General features: G+C 44.5%; 1 protein-coding gene across 1 annotated transcript in view; it reads left to right on the top strand.

The window, feature by feature from the left end:
* Positions 1-19,990, top strand: part of LOC118385587 (voltage-dependent N-type calcium channel subunit alpha-1B-like) — a 226,882-nt gene that overhangs the window by 99,393 nt on the left and 107,499 nt on the right. Inside the window, exon 6 of the mRNA XM_052521481.1 lies at positions 16,683-16,786. Coding sequence (XP_052377441.1) covers positions 16,683-16,786 — 104 coding nt within the window. The remainder of the gene's footprint in view (positions 1-16,682; positions 16,787-19,990) is intronic.

Here is a 19,990-nt window from a genome sequence, read left to right on the forward strand (position 1 = left end):
CATTCTGACAGTTTAAATTACCTTCCTCAAGGCACAAGACTACATCAGCCTGTCTCGCTAACCTGTAGCTAGCATTAGTCACCCTAATAGCCTTGACCACATGCCCAGAATCTCTCCTCTCTCTCCTCTCTCTCTCTCTCTCTTTCTGTCTCAGCATTTAGAGTGGTTTCATCTCACTGCATGGCTCTCTCTGTCACCTGGAGCGGAGGAAGCTCATTATGATTGCCTTATTCATATGAATCACACACGCACATCACCACCACCACCCTCATCTACCCACCACACACACGCCTCCAGCTGGAATGCAGATGTGATGCAGCCCCAGTGTGTAGTAGTACTGCGTTGTGCCACACCCCCTGCCAGGTCAGAGTGATGGTGTCCCACCCTGGAAGACCAGAGCATCTTTCTCTCATCTGTTTGTTTGTGTGTGTGTGTGTGTGTGTGTGTGTGTGTGTGTGTGTGTGTGTGCGTGCGTGCGTGCGTGCGTGCGTGCGTGCGTGCGTGCGTGCGTGTGTTTCTCTCTCTCTCATCATTATGCTTCTACAGCACTTTTCCTACTTCAAGAATGCAACCCTGTGGAATTTTAAAAGCCCAGGATGGGTTTGGAGGGGTGCGGACGGACAGGTTGGGGGGTTGAATATATTTCCGTATAAACTGTCAACCTGTCTGCTTGAGAGACCTAACCATTATTGTTGAGTCTTTTCTGGAATTCAGAAGTTTTTTCTCCCCATCTCTTTCTCTCTCTATTTATGCAGTCATGTCAGAAATGATTGTCACCCTTGGTAACGATGAGCAAAAAATAGACTGTATGAAATAAATAACACAAATACTGAGCTACTGTATATTGTATGCACAAAATTATATTATTTTCTACTAATACAATTGCTCAGATAAAGATATGATATATGAAATGATTGATCTCGTTAACATTCTACTTTTTAAAATTATTCTTAGGTTAAGGAGCAATATTGTGGCCTTTTTAACATTTATTTTAAAATTTCACCTTTATTTAACCAGGTAGGCAAGTTGAGAATAAGTTCTCATTTACATTTGTGACCTGGCCAAGATAAAGCAAAGTAGTTCGACACATACAACGACAGAGAGTTACACGTGGAGTAAAACAAACATACAGTCAATAATACAGTAGAAACAACAAGTCTATATACAATGTGAGCAAATGAGGTGAGATAAGGGAGGTAAAGGCAAAAAAAGGCCATGGTGGCGAAGTAAATACAATATAGCAAGTAAAACACTGGAATGGTAGATTTGCAGTGGAAGAATGTGCAAAGTAGAGATAGAGATAATGGGGTGCAAAGGAGCAAAGTAAATAAATACAGTAGGGGAAGAGGTAGCTGTTTGGGATAAATTATAGATGGGCTATGTACAGGTGCAGTAATCTGTGAGCTGCTCTGACAGCTGGTGCTTAAAGCTAGTGAGGGAGATAAGTGTTTCCAGTTTCAGAGATTTTTGTAGTTTGTTCTAATCATTTGGCAGCAGAGAACTGGAAGGAGAGGCGGCCAAAGGAAGAATTGGTTTTGGGGGTAACCAGAGATATACCTGCTGGAGCGCGTGCTACAGGTGGGTGCTGCTATGGTGACCAGCGAGCTGAGATAAGGGGGGACTTTACCTAGCAGGGTCTTGTAAATGACCTGGAGCCAGTGGGTTTGGCGACGAGTATGAAGCGAGGGCCAGCCAACAAGAGCGTACAGGTTGCAGTGGTGGGTATTATATGGGGCTTTGGTGACAAAACGGATTGCACTGTGATAGACTGCATCCAATTTATTGAGTAGGGTATTGGAGGCTCTTTCGTAAATGACATCGCCGAAGTCAAGGATCGGTAGGATGGTCAGTTTTACGAGGGTATGTTTGGCAGCATGAGTGAAGGATGCTTTGTTGCGGTATAGGAAGCCAATTCTAGATTTAACTTTGGATTGGAGATGTTTGATGTGAGTCTGGAAGGAGAGTTTACAGTCTAACCAGACACCAAGGTATTTGTAGTTGTCCACATATTCTAAGTCAGAACCATCCAGAGTAGTGATGTTGGGCAGGCGGGCAGGTAGCGATCGGTTGAAGAGCATGCATTTAGTTTTACTTGTATTTAAGAGCAATTGGAGGCCACAGAAGGAGAGTTGAATGGCATTGAAGCTCGCCTGGAGGGTTGTTAACACAGTGTCAGAAGAAGGGCCAGAAGTATACAGAATGGAGTCGTCTTTGTAGAGGTGGATCAGAGACTCACCAGCAGCCAGAGCGACATCATTGATGTATACAGAGAAGAGAGTCGGTCCAATAATTGAACCCTGTGGCACCCCCATAGAAACTGCCAGAGGTCCGGACAGCAGACCCTCCGATTTGACACACTGAACTCTATCAGAGAAGTAGTTGGTGAACCAGGCGAGGCAATCATTTGAGAAACCAAAGCTATCGAGTCTGCCGATGAGGATGTGGTGATTGACAGAGTCGAAAGCCCTGGCCAGATCAATGAATACGGCTGCACAGTATTGTTTCTTATCGATGGCAGTTAAGATATCGTTTAGGACCTTGAGCGTGGCTGAGGTGCACCCATGATCAGCTCTGAAACCAGATTGCATAGCGGAGAAGGTATGGTGGGATTCGAAATGGTTGGCAATCTGTTTTTTTTGACTTGGCTTTCGAAGACCTTAGAAAGGCAGGGAAGGATAGGTATAGGTCTCTAGCAGTTTGGGTCAAGAGTGTCCCCCCTTTGAAGAGGGGGATGACCGCAGCTGCTTTCCAATCTTTGGAAATCTCAGACGACACAAAAGAGAGGTTGAACAGGCTAGTAATAGGGGTTGCAACAATTTTGCCAAACCATTTTAGAAAGAAAGGGTCCAGATTGTGCAGCTCTTTCAGAACATCAGCTGACTGGATTTGAGAGAAGGAGAAATGGGGAAGGCTTGAGTGAGTTGCTGTGTGGGGTGCATTGCTGTTGACTGGGGTAGGGGTAGCCAGGAGGAAAGCATTGCCAGCCGTAGAGAAAATGCTTATTGAAATTCTCAATTATAGTGGATTTATCGGTGGTGACAGTGTTTCCTATCCTAAGTGCAGTGGGCAGCTGGGAGGAGGTGTTCTTATTCTTCATGGACTTTACAGTGTCCCAGAACTATTTTGAGTTTGTGTGCAGGAAGCAAATTTCTGCTTGAAAAAGCTAGCCTTGGCTCTTCTAACTGCCTGTGTATATTGGTTTCTAGCTTCCTTGAAAAGTTGCGTATCACGGGGGCTGTTCGATGCTAATGCAGAACACCACAGGACGTTTTTGTGTTGGTTAAGTGCAGTCAGGTCTGGAGAGAACCAAGGGCTATATCTGTTCCTGGTTCTACATGTTTTGAATGGAGCATGCTCATTTAAGATGGTGAGGAAGGCATTTAAAAAAATAACGAGTTATCCTCTACTGACGGGATGAGGTCAATATCCTTCCAGGATACCCCTGCCAGGTCGATTAGAAAGGCCTGCTCGCTGAAGTGTTTCAGGGAGTGTTTGATAGTGATGAGTGGAGGTCGTTTGACCGCTGACCCATTACGGATGCAGACAATGAGGCAGTGATCGCTGAGATCTTGGTTGAAAACATCAGAGGTGTATATTTAGAGGGCAAGTTGGTTAGGATGATATCTATGAGGATGCCCGGGTTTACGGCTTTGGGGTGATACCTGGAAGGTTCATTGATAATTTGTGTGCGATTGAGGGCATCAAGCTTAGATTGTCGGATGGCTGGGGTGTTAAGCATGTTCCAGTTTAGGTCGCCTAGCAGCACAAGCTATGAAGATAGATGGGGGGCAATCGGTTCACATTGTGTCCAGAGCACAGCTGGGGGCAGAGGTTGGTCTATAGCAGGCGGCAACGGTGAGAGACCTGTTTTTAGAGAGATGGATTTTTAAAAGTAGAAGTTCAAATCGTTTGGGTTACAGACCTGGATAGTAGGACAGAACCCTGCAGGCGATCTCTGCAGTAGATTGCAACACCACCCCCTTTGGCCGTTCTATCTTGTCTGAAAATGTTGTAGTTAGGAATGAAGATTTCAGAATTTTTGGTGGTCTTCCTAAGCCAGGATTCAGACACGGCTTGAACATCCGGGTTGGCAGAGTGTGCTAAAGCAGTGAATAAAACAAACTTAGGGAGGAGGCTTATGATGTTAACATGCATGAAACCAAGGCTATTACGGTTACAAAAGTCATCAAAAGAGAGCGCCTGGGGAATAGGAGTGGTATTACTGGGTGCACATATACAAACACGTTACAAATCTTGTATTAGGACACGTAGAAACATAAAAAGCTAGGCACTGCAGGGCCTTTAATGGCTTCCTGTCTTACTGGAATTAGGTAACATGCATGTACAATCCATTTGTCACGGGGAAAGGAAAAAACTCACAAATGAAAATAGACAAATGGTTGTTGACTTTTATAAAACAGGGTACAAAAAACTACTACTACTGAAAAACCAAATATACCACTTACCACTATTAACGCAGCAAGTTAACCTCTAGCGTCGTGCAATCCCGTATCCAGGAGCGTAATTATAGCCTCAAGCTCATTACCATAATGCAACGTTAACTATTCATGAAAATCGCAAATGAAATGAAATAAATATATTCACTCACAAGCTTAGCCTTTTGTTAACAACACTGTCATCTCAGATTTTCAAAATATGCTTTTCAACCATAGCTACACAAGCATTTGTGTAAGAGTATTGATAGCTAGCATAGCATTAAGCCTAGCATTCAGCAGGCAACATTTTCACAAAAACAAGAAAAGCATTCAAATAAAATAATTTACCTTTGAAGGACTTTTCAATGAGGAGACTCTCAGTTAGATAGCAAATGTTCAGTTTTTCCAAAAGATTACTTGTGTAGGAGAAATCGCTCCGTTTTGTTCATCACGTTTGGCTAAGAAAAAAATCTGAAAATGCAGTCTCTACAACGCCAAACTTTTTACCAAATTAACTCCATAATATCGACAGAAACATGGCAAACGTTGTTTAGAATCAATCCTCAAGGTGTTTTTCACATATCTATTCGATGATAAATCATTCGTGGCAGCTGTTTCTCCTCGAAGCAAACAAAAATACACGCAGTTGCAACGGAGGACACCAAGCGGCCACCTGGTAGATGTAGTCTCTTATGGTCAATCTTCCAATGATTTGCCTACAAATACGTCACAATGCTGTCGACACCTTGGGGAAACGACAGAAAGTCTAAGCTCATTCGTGACCCATACACAGCCATATAAGGAGACATTGGAACACAGCACATTCAAAATCTGGGGCACTTCCTGTATGAAATTTCATCTTGGTTTCGCCTGTAGTTCTGTGGCACTCACAGACAATATCTTTGCAGTTTTGGAAACGTCAGAGTGTTTTCTTTCCAAAGCTGTCAATTATATGCATAGTCGAGCATCTTTTCGTGACAAAATATCTTGTTTAAAACGGGAAAAAAAATGTATCCATAAATTAAAAGAGCGCCCCCTATATCCAAGAAGTTAAGAAGTTTAAAAGTCACTGGAACAGTGGTAATCTTGCCTGGTAGCGTGTATCTTTACCCAAGGCGGTCTTGGGTAAAAATAAAAAAAGTCCAAGGCCACAGTTAGAGAATGACAGAACTTTGACGTTTCTTAGGGTCACCAAGTCTCCATATCTACAATTAGACACCACCTCCATGCCAATAGGCTATTTGAAAGGATCGCCATAAAAAGCCTTTGTTGAGAGAAACCAACAAAATGTAAACTCCTGGATTTTGTCAACGGCATTGGCATTTGGATTGGAACCGGGTACTATGGTCAGATGAGACAAATTAGAGCTCATGGGCCCCACACACCAGTGGTGGGTTTGACGTCGAAAGAAGGATGCATATGCAGAAAATAAACTCATAAACTCATAAACTACTGTATATAATAATAATAACAATGATCATAATAATAATAATAATGAATTTAATATACATGTGTCATCAGATCAGATAGTTTTTCGTCTTGCTGCTGAAGGGAGATGGACCTGGAATAGCAAAGGGTGCATGTGGGGCAGGAGGATGAGGTCACACAGATACTTTGGTCCAGAGTTGTGGATACCTTGGTAGATGTGAACCAGGATTTTAAACTCAATGTGTGAGCATATGGGGAGCCAGTGGAGGTTGAACCGCACTGGAGTGATGTGCTCACGGGGGGAGGTGCGGATGAGGACACGTACAGCACAGTTCTGGACATAAGATGGAGCCGGAGAGGAAGGCAGACGTTTAACGTGTATTTTGTTCGTTTTTTCATGTTGTTTATAACTTTTTTTAAACATATTTTGTACATAATGTTACCGCTACCGTCTCTTATGACCGAAAATAACTTCTAGACATCAGGACTGCGATTACTCACCACGGACTAGCAGAATCCGATGCGAAGGATATACTGCTTTCTCGGGAACAGGCCCAGATCTCTGTGATTTGCTTGAAGAGGAGGCAGAGGGGCCAAAGGGCAGAGCCAAAGGGCAGGCTGCCTTCTGAGAATTTGTAGGCAATCGAATAATCCCCCACTTCCGTCCATTCTGCTAGCAAACGTGCAATCTTTGGAGAATAAAATCGACAAACTATGCGGAAGATTAAACTACCAACGGCACATTAAAAACTGTAACATCGTATGCTTCACGGAGTCGTGGCTAAACGACGACACTATCAACATACAGCTGGCTGGTTACATGCTGAATAGTAGTAGTATAGAACAGCGGTGTCTGGTAAGACAAGGGGCGTAAATAACAAGGAAGTCTCGGGCTATTGCTCGCCTGAGGTAGAGTATCTCGTGATAAGCTGTAGACCACACTATCTAACTAGAGAGTTTTCATCTGTATTTTTTTGTAGCTGTTCACATAACACCACACTCAAAGCCTGGCACTAAGACAGCATTTACTGAGCTGTATTCCGCCATAAACAAACAAGAAAATGTTCACCCAGAGGCGGTGCTCCTAGTAGCCGGGGACTTTATTTCAGGGAAACTTAAATCTGTTTTAGCAATTTTCTATCAGTATGTTAAATGTGCATCCAGAGGAAAATAACTCTGGACCACCTGTACTCCAAACACAGAGATGCATACAAAGCTCTCCCTTGCCCTCCATTTGGCAAATCTGACCATAATTCTATCGTCCTGATTCCTGCTTACAAGCAAAAATTAAAGCAGGAAGCACCAGTGACTAGATCAATACAAAAGTGGTCAGATGAAGCAGATGCTAAGCTACAGGACTGTTTTGCTAGAACAGACTGGAATATGTTCCGTGATTCCTCCGATGGCATTGAGGAGTACGCCACATCAGTCATTGGCTTCATCAATAAGTGCATTGATGATATCCTGCCCAAAGTGACCGTACATACATACCCCAACCAGAAGCCATGGATTACAGGCAGCATCTGCACTGAGCTAAAGGCTAGAGCTGCCGCTTTCAAGGAGCGGGACTCTAACCCGGAAGCTTATAAGAAATACTGCAATGCCGTCCGTCGAACCATCAAACAGGCATGTGTCAATACAGGACTAAGATCGAATCTTCCTACACCGGCTCTGACACTCGTCGGATATGGCAGGGCTTGCAAACCATTACAGACTACAAAGGGAAGCACAGCCGAGAGCTTCCCAGTGACACGAGCCTACCAGACGAACTAAACTACTTCTATGCTTGCTTCAAGGTAAATAACACTGAAACATGCATGAGAGCACCAGCTGTTCCGGAAGACTGTGTGATCACTCTCTTCACAGCGCATGTGAGTCATACCTTTAAACAGGTCAACATTCACAAGGCCGCAGGTCCACATGGATTACCAGGACGTGTACTACGAGCATGTGCTGACCAAACTCTCACTGTCTGAGTCTGTAATACCAACATGTTTTAAGCAGACCACCATAGTGCCTGTGCCCAAGAACACCAAGGTAACCTGCCTAAATGACTACCAACCCGTAACACTCAAGTCTGTAGCCATGAAGTGCTTTGAAAGGCTGGTCATGGCTCACATCAACACCATCAACACCATTATCCCAGAAACCCTAGACCCACTCCAATTTGCATACCACCCCAATAGATCCACAGATCTACTCTCTGTTGTTGTCATCAATGCATAGTCACCTCAATAACTTTATCTACATGTATATACTACCTCAACTAACTGGTGCCCCCGCACATTGACTCTCTCTTTTATGAAATTCAGTGAGGAGGATCGTCCTCCCCTTTCTCCTCTGAGGAGCCTCCACTGGTCCAAATGGGATGAGATAAAGGCTCAGATAAGTCGCTCAGATGCAGTCTAGGTCAAATTCTGTAGATGTAACAATTAAACTTTGGTCACAGTTTTGATGTCACCCTCAAACGAGAGCTAACTATCAAGTATCACATCCAGGTTGCGAACCTCACTGGACCTTGACACCATCAATATTGAGGCTGTAGCTGCTGATGTTGTTTAACTGCAGGAAACTCAGCTGCATCCACACATGTCCTGCAGGCAACTGTCCAGGAGTGCAATGGCATTGGCAGTGGCAGTGGAGACATATAGCTGAGTTTCATCAGCATAAAGGTGAAAGACCAGTCCATGTTTCCTCAAGATGTTTCCCGGTGGAAGCATGTAGAGACAAAATAGTAGTGGCCCTAGGACTGTGCCTTGAGGGACTCCTGGTGGACCACCACTGTGTCTGACCTACTAGGTCCGGGGGATACAAACTGGGAGCGATCAGTGAGATAGGACCAGAAGTAGTCCAGGACAGTGTCTGACAGGCCCAGGAGCTCCTTCATACGGTCCAGCAGAATGGCATGGATGACCGTGTCAAATGCTGCACTGAGGTCCAGCAGTATGAGGATGCTGGCAGTTCCAGAGTTTGCATTCATGAGGTCATTGGTGACCCTTACCCGTTCAGTCTCTGTGCTGTGTCTAGTTCTGAAACCCGACTGGAAGGGCTCTAGTAGGTTGGCCAGATGGTGTTGGAGTTTTATAGACACAGGACATTCGAGGAGCTTACTCAGGAAGGGCAGGTTGGAGATAGGCCTGTAGTTCTGGAGATTGTCATGGTCAGATCAAGGCTTTTTGAGTACTGGTGTGACTGCATTGAGTTTGACCTGAGGAGGGACACATCCAGTGGTGAGGGACTTGTTGATGATTTCTGTGAAGAAAGGCTCCAGAGCAGGTATGCAGGTCTTGACAAGGAAGGTGGTGATTGGGCCAAATGAACAAGTGGTGGGCCTCATTGTCCAAACCAGCTTGGTTACATCAGCTGCAGTGACTGTGGTGAAGGTGGCGAACCTTGACTCAGGGAGTGGAGGACTAGGCATATCAACTACAGGGGCTGAAGAGGACAAAAGGGTGTTATTGATGTTTTCAATTTTGCTTTGGAAGGAACAAAGGTATTGATTTCACTCTTCTGGGGAGGCTGAGGTAGCAGAATTGTTCACAGATTGGATGAGCACTGCCGTTGCTGATCAGTTACAGGTTGTCCGATCTGCATTTAAGACCTGTTTATAGTCTTTGTCTTTCTGATGTTGCTCATACATCTTCAAAATGTACAGTTAGCCCAGTTTTCTAGATGATGTCCAGTTGCTTTGGGAGAGCATAGGTCCTCAGTGTACCAGGGAGAAGATTTGGAGAAAGACACCAGACAGGTTTTCAAAGGAGCAACTTAATCCAGTATGGAGTATTAATAAGCCACAGCGTCACCAACTGGCAGTTTGGAGATAGATTCAGCAAGCTGGGTTTATAGTCTTGTGCCGAGTGGGTAGAGGAATATCTAGGTGGAAGGTGATGGGTTTGTGGTTAGACAGCCCTGACACGTTTCATCCAGTTTTGCCAGATCCACGCCTGAGGTACAGACCAGGTCCAGTGTATGGCCTTTGTTGTGGGTGGAAAAGTCCACATGCTGTTGGAGTCCAAAGTTGTCCAGGATATCAGCCAGGCCAGTAGAGAGAATGCAGTCAGGGGAGTCGACATGTACTGCATGCTGAAATCACCAAGCGCCAGCATAGCAGGGCACAGGGGGCTCAGGAGTGTTAGTAGCTCAGATAGTTCAGAAATGAAGTCAGAGTTGAGCTTAGGAGGCCGATAAATCAGATAAATCAATGTGGTGGTGGATCTTTGATGTTATGGGGCTGTTTTCTTCCCCTTATTCTCATGCCCTTGTTAAGGTCAACAGCATCGTGAACTCTACCAAGTACGAGGGAACATTTTAGCCAAAAACCTGGTCCCCTCTGCCAGGAGGCTGAAACTTGAACGCAAGGGGATTTTCCAGCAAGGTAATGACCCCAAGAACACATCAAAATCCACAACTAAATGGTTAATTAACTACAAAATCAACATTTTGCAATGGCCATCTCAAATCAAATCAAATCAAATGTATTTATATAGCCCTTCGTACATCAGCTGATATCTCAAAGTCCTGTACGGAACCCCAGCCTAAAACCCCAAACAGCAAGCCATGCAGGTGTAGAAGCACGGTGGCTAGGAAAAACTCTTACCATCCTGAGACAAGGCCGAGTATAGCCCACAAAGATCTCCGCCACGGCACAACCCAAGGGGGGTGCGCCAACCCAAACAGGAAGTGTCGCACCTCTCATAGGGACGGTATAAAAGAGCCCTAGTAAGCCAGTGACTCAGCCCCTGTAATAGGGTTAGAGGCAGAGAATCCCAGTGGAAAGAGGGGAACCGGCCAGGCAGAGACAGCAAGGGCGGTTCGTTGCTCCAGAGCCTTTCCGTTCACCTTCACACTCCTGGACCAGACTACACTCAATCATATGACCCACTGAAGAGATGAGTCTTCAGTAAAGACTTAAAGGTTGAGATTGAGTTTGCGTCTCTCACATGGGTAGGCAGACCATTCCATAAAAATAGAGCTCTATAGGAGAAAGCCCTGCCTCCAGCTGTTTGCTTAGAAATTCTAGGGACAATTAGGAGGCCTGCGTCTTGTGACCGTAGCGTACATGTAGATAGAAAACGGCAGGACCAAATCAGAGAGATAGGTAGGAGCAAGCCCATGTAATGCTTTGTAGGTTAGCAGTAAAACCTTGAAATCAGCCCTTGCCTTGACAGGAAGCCAGTGTAGGGAGGCTAGCACTGGAGTAATATGATCACATTTTTTTGGTTCTAGTCAGGATTCTAGCAGCCGTATTTAGCACTAACTGAAGTTTATTTAGTGCTTTATCCGGGTAGCCGGAAAGTAGAGCAGTGCAGTAGTCTAACCTAGAAGTGACCAAAGCATGGATTAATTTTTCTGCATGATTTTTGGACAAAGTTTCTGATTTTTGCAATGTTACGTAGATGGAAAAAAGCTGTCCTTGAAACACTCTTGATACGTTCTTCAAAAGAGAGATCAGGGTCCAGAGTAACGCCGAGGTCCTTCACAGTTTTATTTGAGACGACTGTACAACCATTAAGATTAATTGTCAGATTCAACAGAAGATCTCTTTGTTTCTTGGGACTTAGAACAAGCATCTCTGTTTTGTCCGAGTTTAAAAGTAGAACGTTTGCAGCCATCCACTTCCTTATGTCTGAAACACAGGCTTCTAGCGAGGGCAATTTTGGGGCTTCACCATGTTTCTCAGTCTCCGGAAAACCTGCGGTTTGAATTGAAGAAGAGGGCAGTCCATGAGCGCAGACCGAATGATATCAAGTTTCGACTATAAAATAAGATAATTTCCCAAAAATGTTGAGCTCAGTATTTGTATTTATTTGACAAAGTTTTGTTTTACTCATCTTTATCAAGGCTGCCAATCATTTCAGATGTGACTGTATATACAGTATCTACCTCTTTGTACATGCACAAAGTACGATGCAAATCCATTTTATGTGAGAGGAGAGAGGAGTCATTATAGTATCAGCCATGTATAGATGTCACCCAGTATAAATATCAGCCATGAAGCACCACAGGTTCATTTTAACTGCTGAATCAGGGTTTTGTGTACAGTGTTATGACACTAATGATAACATCACCCTACACTGTGCTCTACAACGTGCGTTTACCCTCCCTACATGGCCTTTTGTCCACTGTGAGTGTTCTTGTTGTGAGCATGCCGTTTAGGGTGATGAATTACCTGGCTGCGCCTTAGAGAGATAGTTCTACCTGGTCTCACCTCAACCGAGGAGACTTCCAATAACAGCTCTGTGTGTGAACAGAAACAACGGTAGCAAATTAAAGTCACTAAAGATGCTTGGTTTTGCTTTGATAGGTAACTAACTACAAGTGGCCTGTTAAAATGTGAGCAATCTTGGTGAGGCAGTGCTGAAAAATTGCCCATTGACTTTGGACTAAAATGGTGACTGGAGGCATTATTCTTTTCAGACTTCATTGTTTCAAAATATTCAGAACCTCACTTCAATTTGGTCTAGTTGGATGAAAAGGCAGGGAAAGAAAGCTTTCTACCTCTGCAGCTGACATTGCATTTGCAAAGCTGCCGTAACAGTGTGTCTTTTTACTTAATTTTCACTTTCCTACATCTACAGTCCCCAGAGAGGCTGGGGGAGAAAATGAGACAGTGAAAGACGGAGAGATGGAGAGACAAAGCTAAGCTAGAGAGATAATGACAGAGTGAGAGAGAAGTTAAAGCGATAGAGAGACAAAGGGATTGATGGATGCTGAAGCAAGGCGAAACACAGAGGCTGATGCTGGCCATTTATCCTGTGTGTGAGCTGAGACAGTGACAGCTGAGGGAGACGGTAGGACATAGTGTGTGTGTGTGTGTGTGTGTGTGTGTGTGTGTGTGTGTGTGTGTGTGTGTGTGCGTGCGTGCGTGCGTGCGTGCGTGCGTGCGTGCGTGCGTGCGTGTGTTACTGCGCCTCTATGGATCATTAGCATTCATGAATGTGTTCTGATCAGGTTACGAACAAGGTCCCTATGGGTTAATGACTGAGCTGTTAATTATTTCTCCTCTTCCGCTGCCAACTTCCCTTAATTGGCCAGTACAAGCTGTTGGTCAATAGGTGTTACTATTATTTTTTCTAATCAATGGAGTCCTCACCCTATGGCCAACTATGGAGAGTAGGATTGATTCAGGATATTTTAGGAGGTTAGAGAGGGCACCTGAACTGGTGTGATTGATAGTTTTGCTTTTATAAACGAATCTCAGGCCAATGTCAATACTGGAGGTTACCCACTGCAATACGGATATTCTCTGCCTATGCACAATCTAAGGCTGTCTCAAATGGCACCCTATTCCCAATATAGTGTACTACTTTAGGGATTACTTTCTATATAGGGAATGGGGTGTCATTTGGGATGTGCACAGAGATTTATGCAGTTATTTCATGGGTAACTAATTATATTAAGGTCCCTTAGTGAACCATTATAAACCGTTTGTATAGATTAAGGTCCCTTAGTGAACCATTATAAACCGTTTGTATAGAGTTTACTTACCATGTATTAATCATTTTTCCTGCCTTTGTAAATGTCAATAATCCATCTCTAAATAGTCATGTACGCATTTATGAATACTGTTGTAATGAAACTGCCTTTTTCATCAGCATGCTAGGTCAGCTAATGCTTAAGCAGCCCATTGGATTCCAACACTTTCCGGCAGCAACTCGCCCCAGTGATAGGCGTCGCATTTTCACAGAATCCAATGGGCTGTTTTAGCATCAGCTAGCTGAGCATGCTGACAAAAAAGGCAATTTAAGGACAATAGTGTTTATAATAGGGGACCTTAATATAAAAAGCTACCATTTCACTGAGAGCTCATGGGTAGTTCAAATTCCAGGTTCTTGCAGACACATAAATGTCAACATAAAAGTCAACATGGAATGAAATAAGTGTGTAACACTACAGCATGCCTAGTTGGATTAGAGTCAAGTAATCTACTGTAGCGTATTGTACCAGTACATACCTGTGAGTTCAGTGACGCTAGAAAGATTAGTGCCTTGCTAGATTGTGTATGGGTCCGAATTAAACAGCTGCTTTCTCAGGCAGACAGACAGAGGAGACAGACAGTGAGACGGACCGACAGACAAGATAGGCATGCATACTTTTGACATTTCAGTCATTTAGCAGACGCTCTTATCCAGAGCCATTTACAATTAGAGCATTAATCTTAAAATAGGTTGCGACATCACAATTCTGTCAAGTACATTTTCCCCCAAGATAGTATTTATCCGCAAAGTCAGTGCTAGCAGTGCGGTATGTTATTGGTATTTATTAGGGTCCCAATTAGCCACTGCAAAAGCATCAACTACTCTTCCTGGGGTCCACATGAAACATGAGAGTATGTGGTGAAGACACAGATCTTCTCCACGCCACCTGTTTAGTAGCGACCTGTCAGGTAGGATGCAATCCAGGAGTGTGCAGAGCCTGAGACGCCCAACCCCCAGAGGGTGGAGATGAGGATCTGACGTGTCATGGTGTCGAAGGCTGCAGATCGATCTAAGAGGATGAGAACAGAGGAGAGAGAGTCAACTTTGGCAGAGGGGAGAGCCTCTGTGACACAGAGGAGAGCGGTCTCAGTTTAGTGGGCTGTTTTGAAGCCTGTCTGGTTAGGGTCAAGAAAATCATTCTGAGAGATGTATTGAGAGTGCGTCAGAGACAGCACACTCAAGTGTTTTGGAAAGAAAAGAAAGACATTTTTGATGTCAGAGGGGTCGATTGATATTTATTTTTTTCTGGAGGGGAGCAAGTCTGGCCATCTTGCAGTCAGAGGGTCAGGGAAGACAGTGGTCAAGGATGAGTTGATGAGGGATATGAGGAATTGGAGAAGGTCTCCAAAGATGTTCTGGAGAAGGGAGGAGGGGATGGGGTCAAGTGAGCAGTTCATCGCAAGATTTCATCTGGAGAGAGAAAGAGGTCAAGGCGTAGAGTAGTGGGACCAGTGGATTCTGTAGTCTGAGTGAATGACAAGCAGATGTCGTCAACCTTTTTTTTCTAAGTGGTTGACAAAGTTGTCCGCAGAGAGGGAGGGGGGGGGGAGGATGAAACAGAGAAGAAAAAGTAGAGAGGAGTTTCCCAGGGTTGGAAGCAGAAGCTTAACATTTAGCGTGATAGAAAGCAGCTTTAGCAGTGGATACAGAGGGAGAGAAGGTAGAGAGGAGGGAGTGGATGGATGATAGGTCCTCCAGAAGTTTCGGTTTCCTCATTTCATCTCAGCTGCCCGCAGCCCTGTCATGTTAACATGCAGTGAGTCACTCAGCCACAGAGTGGGAAGCGAAGGTCGGGCCAGAAAGGGAATAATGAGAGTCAAAGGATACAGAAAGGGAGGAGAGTAGGGTCGAAATGGCAGAGTCAGGAGAGAGGAGGGAGAATGATTTAGCAAAAGGAAGAGAGGATAGGACCGAAGAGGACAGAGTAGCGGGAGAGAGAGAGCGAAGATTCTGGTAGCGCATACCAATCTGGGTAGGGGCTGAGTGGGGAGGGTTAGAGGAGAGATGGAGAGAAAAGGAAACAAAGTATTGATCAGAGGCATGGAGGGTGTTGCAGTGAGCTTAGTAGAACAGCCTCTGTTGAAGATGAGGTTAAACGTATTGCCTGCCTTGTGAGTGGGAGGTGACTGGGAAAGAAGGAGGTCATAAGAGGACAGGAGTGGAAAGAAAGAGATGGAAAGAAATGAATTGAAGTCATGCGTTGGGAGGTTAAAGTCGCCCAGTACGAGTGGTGAGCCATCGTCAGGAAATGAGCTCATCAAGGTGTCAAGCTCAGGAACTCTCCAAGGGCACCTGGTGGACGATAGATGACAACAATGTTAAGCTTAAGTGGACAAATGACAGTGACTACATGGAATTAATATGAGGAGATGGACAGGCGAGAGAGGAGGCGAAGAGGGGCTGGTAGGTTAGTGGTTAGGGCTTTGGACTAGTAACCGAAAGGTTGCAAGATTGGTAGCAAGACCGCTACCAAGAGCTGTTACACAAATTAGCAAGACCGCTACCAAGAGCTGTTACACAAATTAGCAAGACCGCTATCAAGAGCTGTTACACAAATTAGCAAGACCGCTACCAAGAGCTGTTATACAAATTAGCAAGACCGCTACCAAGAGCTGTTACACAAATTAGCAAGACCGCTACCAAGAGCTGTTACACAAATTAGCAAGACCGCTACCAAGAGCTGTTACACAAATTAGCAAGACCGCTACCAAGAGCTGTTACACAAATTAGCAAGACCGCTACCAAGAGCTGTTACACAAATTAGCAAGACCGCTACCAAGAGCTGTTATACAAATTAGCAAGACCGCTACCAAGAGCTGTTACACAAATTAGCAAGACCGCTACCAAGAGCTGTTACACAAATTAGCAAGACCGCTACCAAGAGCTGTTATACAAATTAGCAAGACTGCTACCAAGAGCTGTTACACAAATTAGCAAGACCGCTACCAAGAGCTCTTATACAAATTAGCAAGACCGCTACCAAGAGCTGTTACACAAATTAGCAAGACCGCTACCAAGAGCTGTTATACAAATTAGCAAGACCGCCACCAAGAGCTGTTATACAAATTAGCAAGACCGCTACCAAGAGCTGTTATACAAATTAGCAAGACCGCTACCAAGAGCTGTTACACAAATTAGCCTGAAACTAATCCAAGTCCACAACGACAGTCACAAGTATAGTAAATCCGTCAAGCAGATATTATACGTTGACCAACTGCAAACATTCGAGGACACCTGATAAACCTTGCTTTTACTTATATATCTTTGTTTCTCTTTCTCTCTCTGAATGTGTGTGTGTGCATATGTACGTGTGTACGTGTGTGTACGTGTGTGTGTGCAGGCCAATGATGCCTCGGGGAACACCTGGAACTGGCTCTACTTCATCCCCCTCATCATCATCGGATCCTTCTTCATGCTCAACCTGGTCCTGGGTGTCTTATCAGGGTAAGTCTGACCCAAGACACACACACACACACACACACACACACACACACACACACACACACACACACACACACACACACACACAAACACACAGTCACTCACACTCTCACACACAAACACACATTCACTCACACCCAAGACATACTGTATTCCTACGGTTGTAGAGGGTCTATAGGGAGGCATGGACTTCACTTAACATACAAACCACCCTTTTTATTAGCTAGGACAGGATGACCACTAGAGCCACGTTCCCCTATACTGAACCACTCTATTGACAGGGTAAGTAGTGGGGGAGGTGTTTGTGGGGATAAAATGTGCGTGTACATGTGTGTGCTTGTGCTCATGTACAGCGCACATGGAAAGTATTCAGACCCCTTCACTTTTTCCACAATTTGTTACGTTACAGCCTTATTCTAAAATGTATTACATTGTTTTTCTCCCCCAATAACCAATTATGACAAAGCAAAACAGATTTTTAGAATTTAAAAAAAAATCAATCTGAAATATTACATTTACATAAGTGTTCAGACCCTTTACTCAGTACTTTATTGAAGCACCTTTGGCAGAGATTACAGTCTTGAGTCGTCTTGGGTATGACGCTACAAACTTGGCACACCTGTATTTGGGGAGTTTCTCCCATTCTTCTCTCCAGATCCTCTCAAGGTCTGTCAGGTTGGATGGGGAGCGATGCTGCACAGCTATTTTCAGGTCTCTCCAGAGATGTTTAATCGGGTTCAAGTCCAGGCTCTGGCTGGGCCACTCAAGGACATTCAGAGACGTCCCAAAGCCAGTCCTGCGTTGTCTTGACTGTGTGCTTAGTGCCGTTGTCCTGTTGAAAGGTGCACCTTCGCCCCAGTCTGCCCTGAACCTGCTCCAGAGCACTCAGGAGCTTAGATTGGGGTGAAGGTTCACCTTCCAACAGGACAACGACCCAAGCACACCCTAAGCACACAGCCAAGACAACGCAGGACTGGCTTCGGGACAAGTCTCTGAATGTCTGTGAGTGGCCCAGCCAGGGCCCAAACTTGAACCTGATCGAACATCTCTGGAGAGACATGAAAATAGCTGTGCAGCAACGCTCCCCATCCAACCTGACAGAGGTTGAGACAGAAGCTTGTAGCGTCTTACCCAAGAAGCCTCGAGGCTGTAATCGCTGCCAAATGTGCTTCAACAAAGTACTGAGTAAAGGGTCTGAATCCTTATGTAAATGTGATATGTTGGTTGTTGTTTTTTTAAATACATTATCAAACATTTCTAAAAACTTGTTTTTCTTTGTCATTATTTGTTATTGTGTGTAGATTGATGAGGGGGAAAAAAACAATTTAATTCATTTTTGAATGAGGCTGAAACGTAACAAAATGTGGAAAAAGTCAAGGGGTCTGAATATTTCTGAATGCGCTGTATATATATGTGTGTATGTGTGTGTGTGTGTGTAATCCTGTGTCTCCAGTGGAATGGCTGAGCGGAGCCCACTCAGGCTGAAAGCCTGAAAGCCTGAGTGGGCGAGCTTCCCCTTAAAGAGATGTGAATTTACAGAGACAGCAAGCATTACCATAATGACCCGGTGCCTTCCGTTAGAATAGCTGTGTAAATATGGAGCGAGCTGAGGCTCCTCTTTATCTTAATGAAAAGCCTATTGGAATCCACTTCCATCCCCTCCCCAGCAACGCTAAGTCTGGGTCAACATTCACTCTCTTTTGTTGTCTCTTTCCCGCTCTCTCACTGTCTTCTGTCCTGTTTCTCTCTCTCCCTCTTTTAACGCTGGTGCATTATTCACACACACATACTAACGTTTTGTCTGAAACATACACACGCTCACCAACGCACGCAAACACACAGACACATAATGTCTTCTCTGTTGAGAGCATCGTAATGTTTCTGGTCAGGTGCTGTATTCATGTGTTCTGGGAAGCCTGAGCTCCTATTCAGTGAATGGCTAGTTTCTCTCTCTCTCTCTCTCTCTCTCTCTCTGTGTGTGTGTGTGTGTGTGTGTGTGTGTGTGTGTGTGTGTGTGTGTGTGTGTGTGTGTGTGTGTGTGTGTGTGTGTGTGTGTGTGTGTGTGTGTGTGTGTGTGTGTGGACGTGTTTAACTATTATTTTGGGAACCAGAAGAATAGTACAAAATGTATTTTTGACCAACTGGGGACATTTTGTTAGTCCCCATAAGGTCAAATGCTATTTCTAGGGGGTTTAGGGTTAGAATTAGTGTTAGGGTTAGAATTACGTTAAGGGTTAGGGTTAGAAGCTAGGGTTAGTTTTAGGGTTATGAGCTAGGGTTAGTTGTTTTTAAGTTTTACCCAATATGGCCTTGTAAATCAGTGTATACCAGTGTTTAAGCCTCCTCAAGGTCAATGACGACCAGCCAACAGCGCTGTAGATGATGTGTTAGGCGTGTTAGGGTTAAGGTTAGGTTAAAAGTATGAGTTCGGGTTAGGTTTAGAGTTAAGGGTTAGAGAAAATAGGATTTTGAAAGTGTCCCCACGCTAGCTGTAAACAGACTGTCTGTGTGTGTGTGACTCAGCACTCTAATGATATCTTTATCCCTCTCTCCTCTCATTTGCTTCTCCATCTCTTCTGTCCTTCGTGAACCCAATGACTCTGCCTCAGCATCCCCCGCTCTGACATTCCCCAGCTTACCACAGTAGAATCTCAGCCATCACTCAAGTGGTTGAGCTCAGAGAGATATGGCATTGTGTAGACAGACAGTGGCACACTTGGGGAACATCATAATATGATACTGGTGATACCACATGATACCACATTTATTTTAAATTCTGCATACTGACAGGAAATGCATCTAAGCTGAAATGACAATGAAACTAGCTCAAATAGAATTCTGTTGATAGATTAGTCATCCCTCTCCCACTCTTCTCTCTTTTCCTCTTTTCACTCTTCTCTCTTTTCCTCCCTCCCGTTCTTTCTCTTTATCTTCCTTTGTGCCCCTCTCTCTCTCTGTCTCCCCTGAGTTTTAAAATGGTCTGTGTTTGCCTTTCATCAAAATGTCCCTGGATCTTCTTTTTGAGCTCAGTGGTCTGTCCAGCCCATTGTCTGACAGTGAAACACACTCTTTTACACACACCGGGACCGTCTCAACAGGATTCGAACAGCCAGTCAGAAGAAAAGGGAATCATTCCATGTATATTGTCATTAGTCTAGAGACAACTGGGTTCCTAACTTTATCCGGGCCTAAGGAATGAGTTGGTGT

Source organism: Oncorhynchus keta, chromosome 6 (assembly GCF_023373465.1).
Source record: "Oncorhynchus keta strain PuntledgeMale-10-30-2019 chromosome 6, Oket_V2, whole genome shotgun sequence".
NCBI lineage: Eukaryota > Metazoa > Chordata > Actinopteri > Salmoniformes > Salmonidae > Oncorhynchus > Oncorhynchus keta.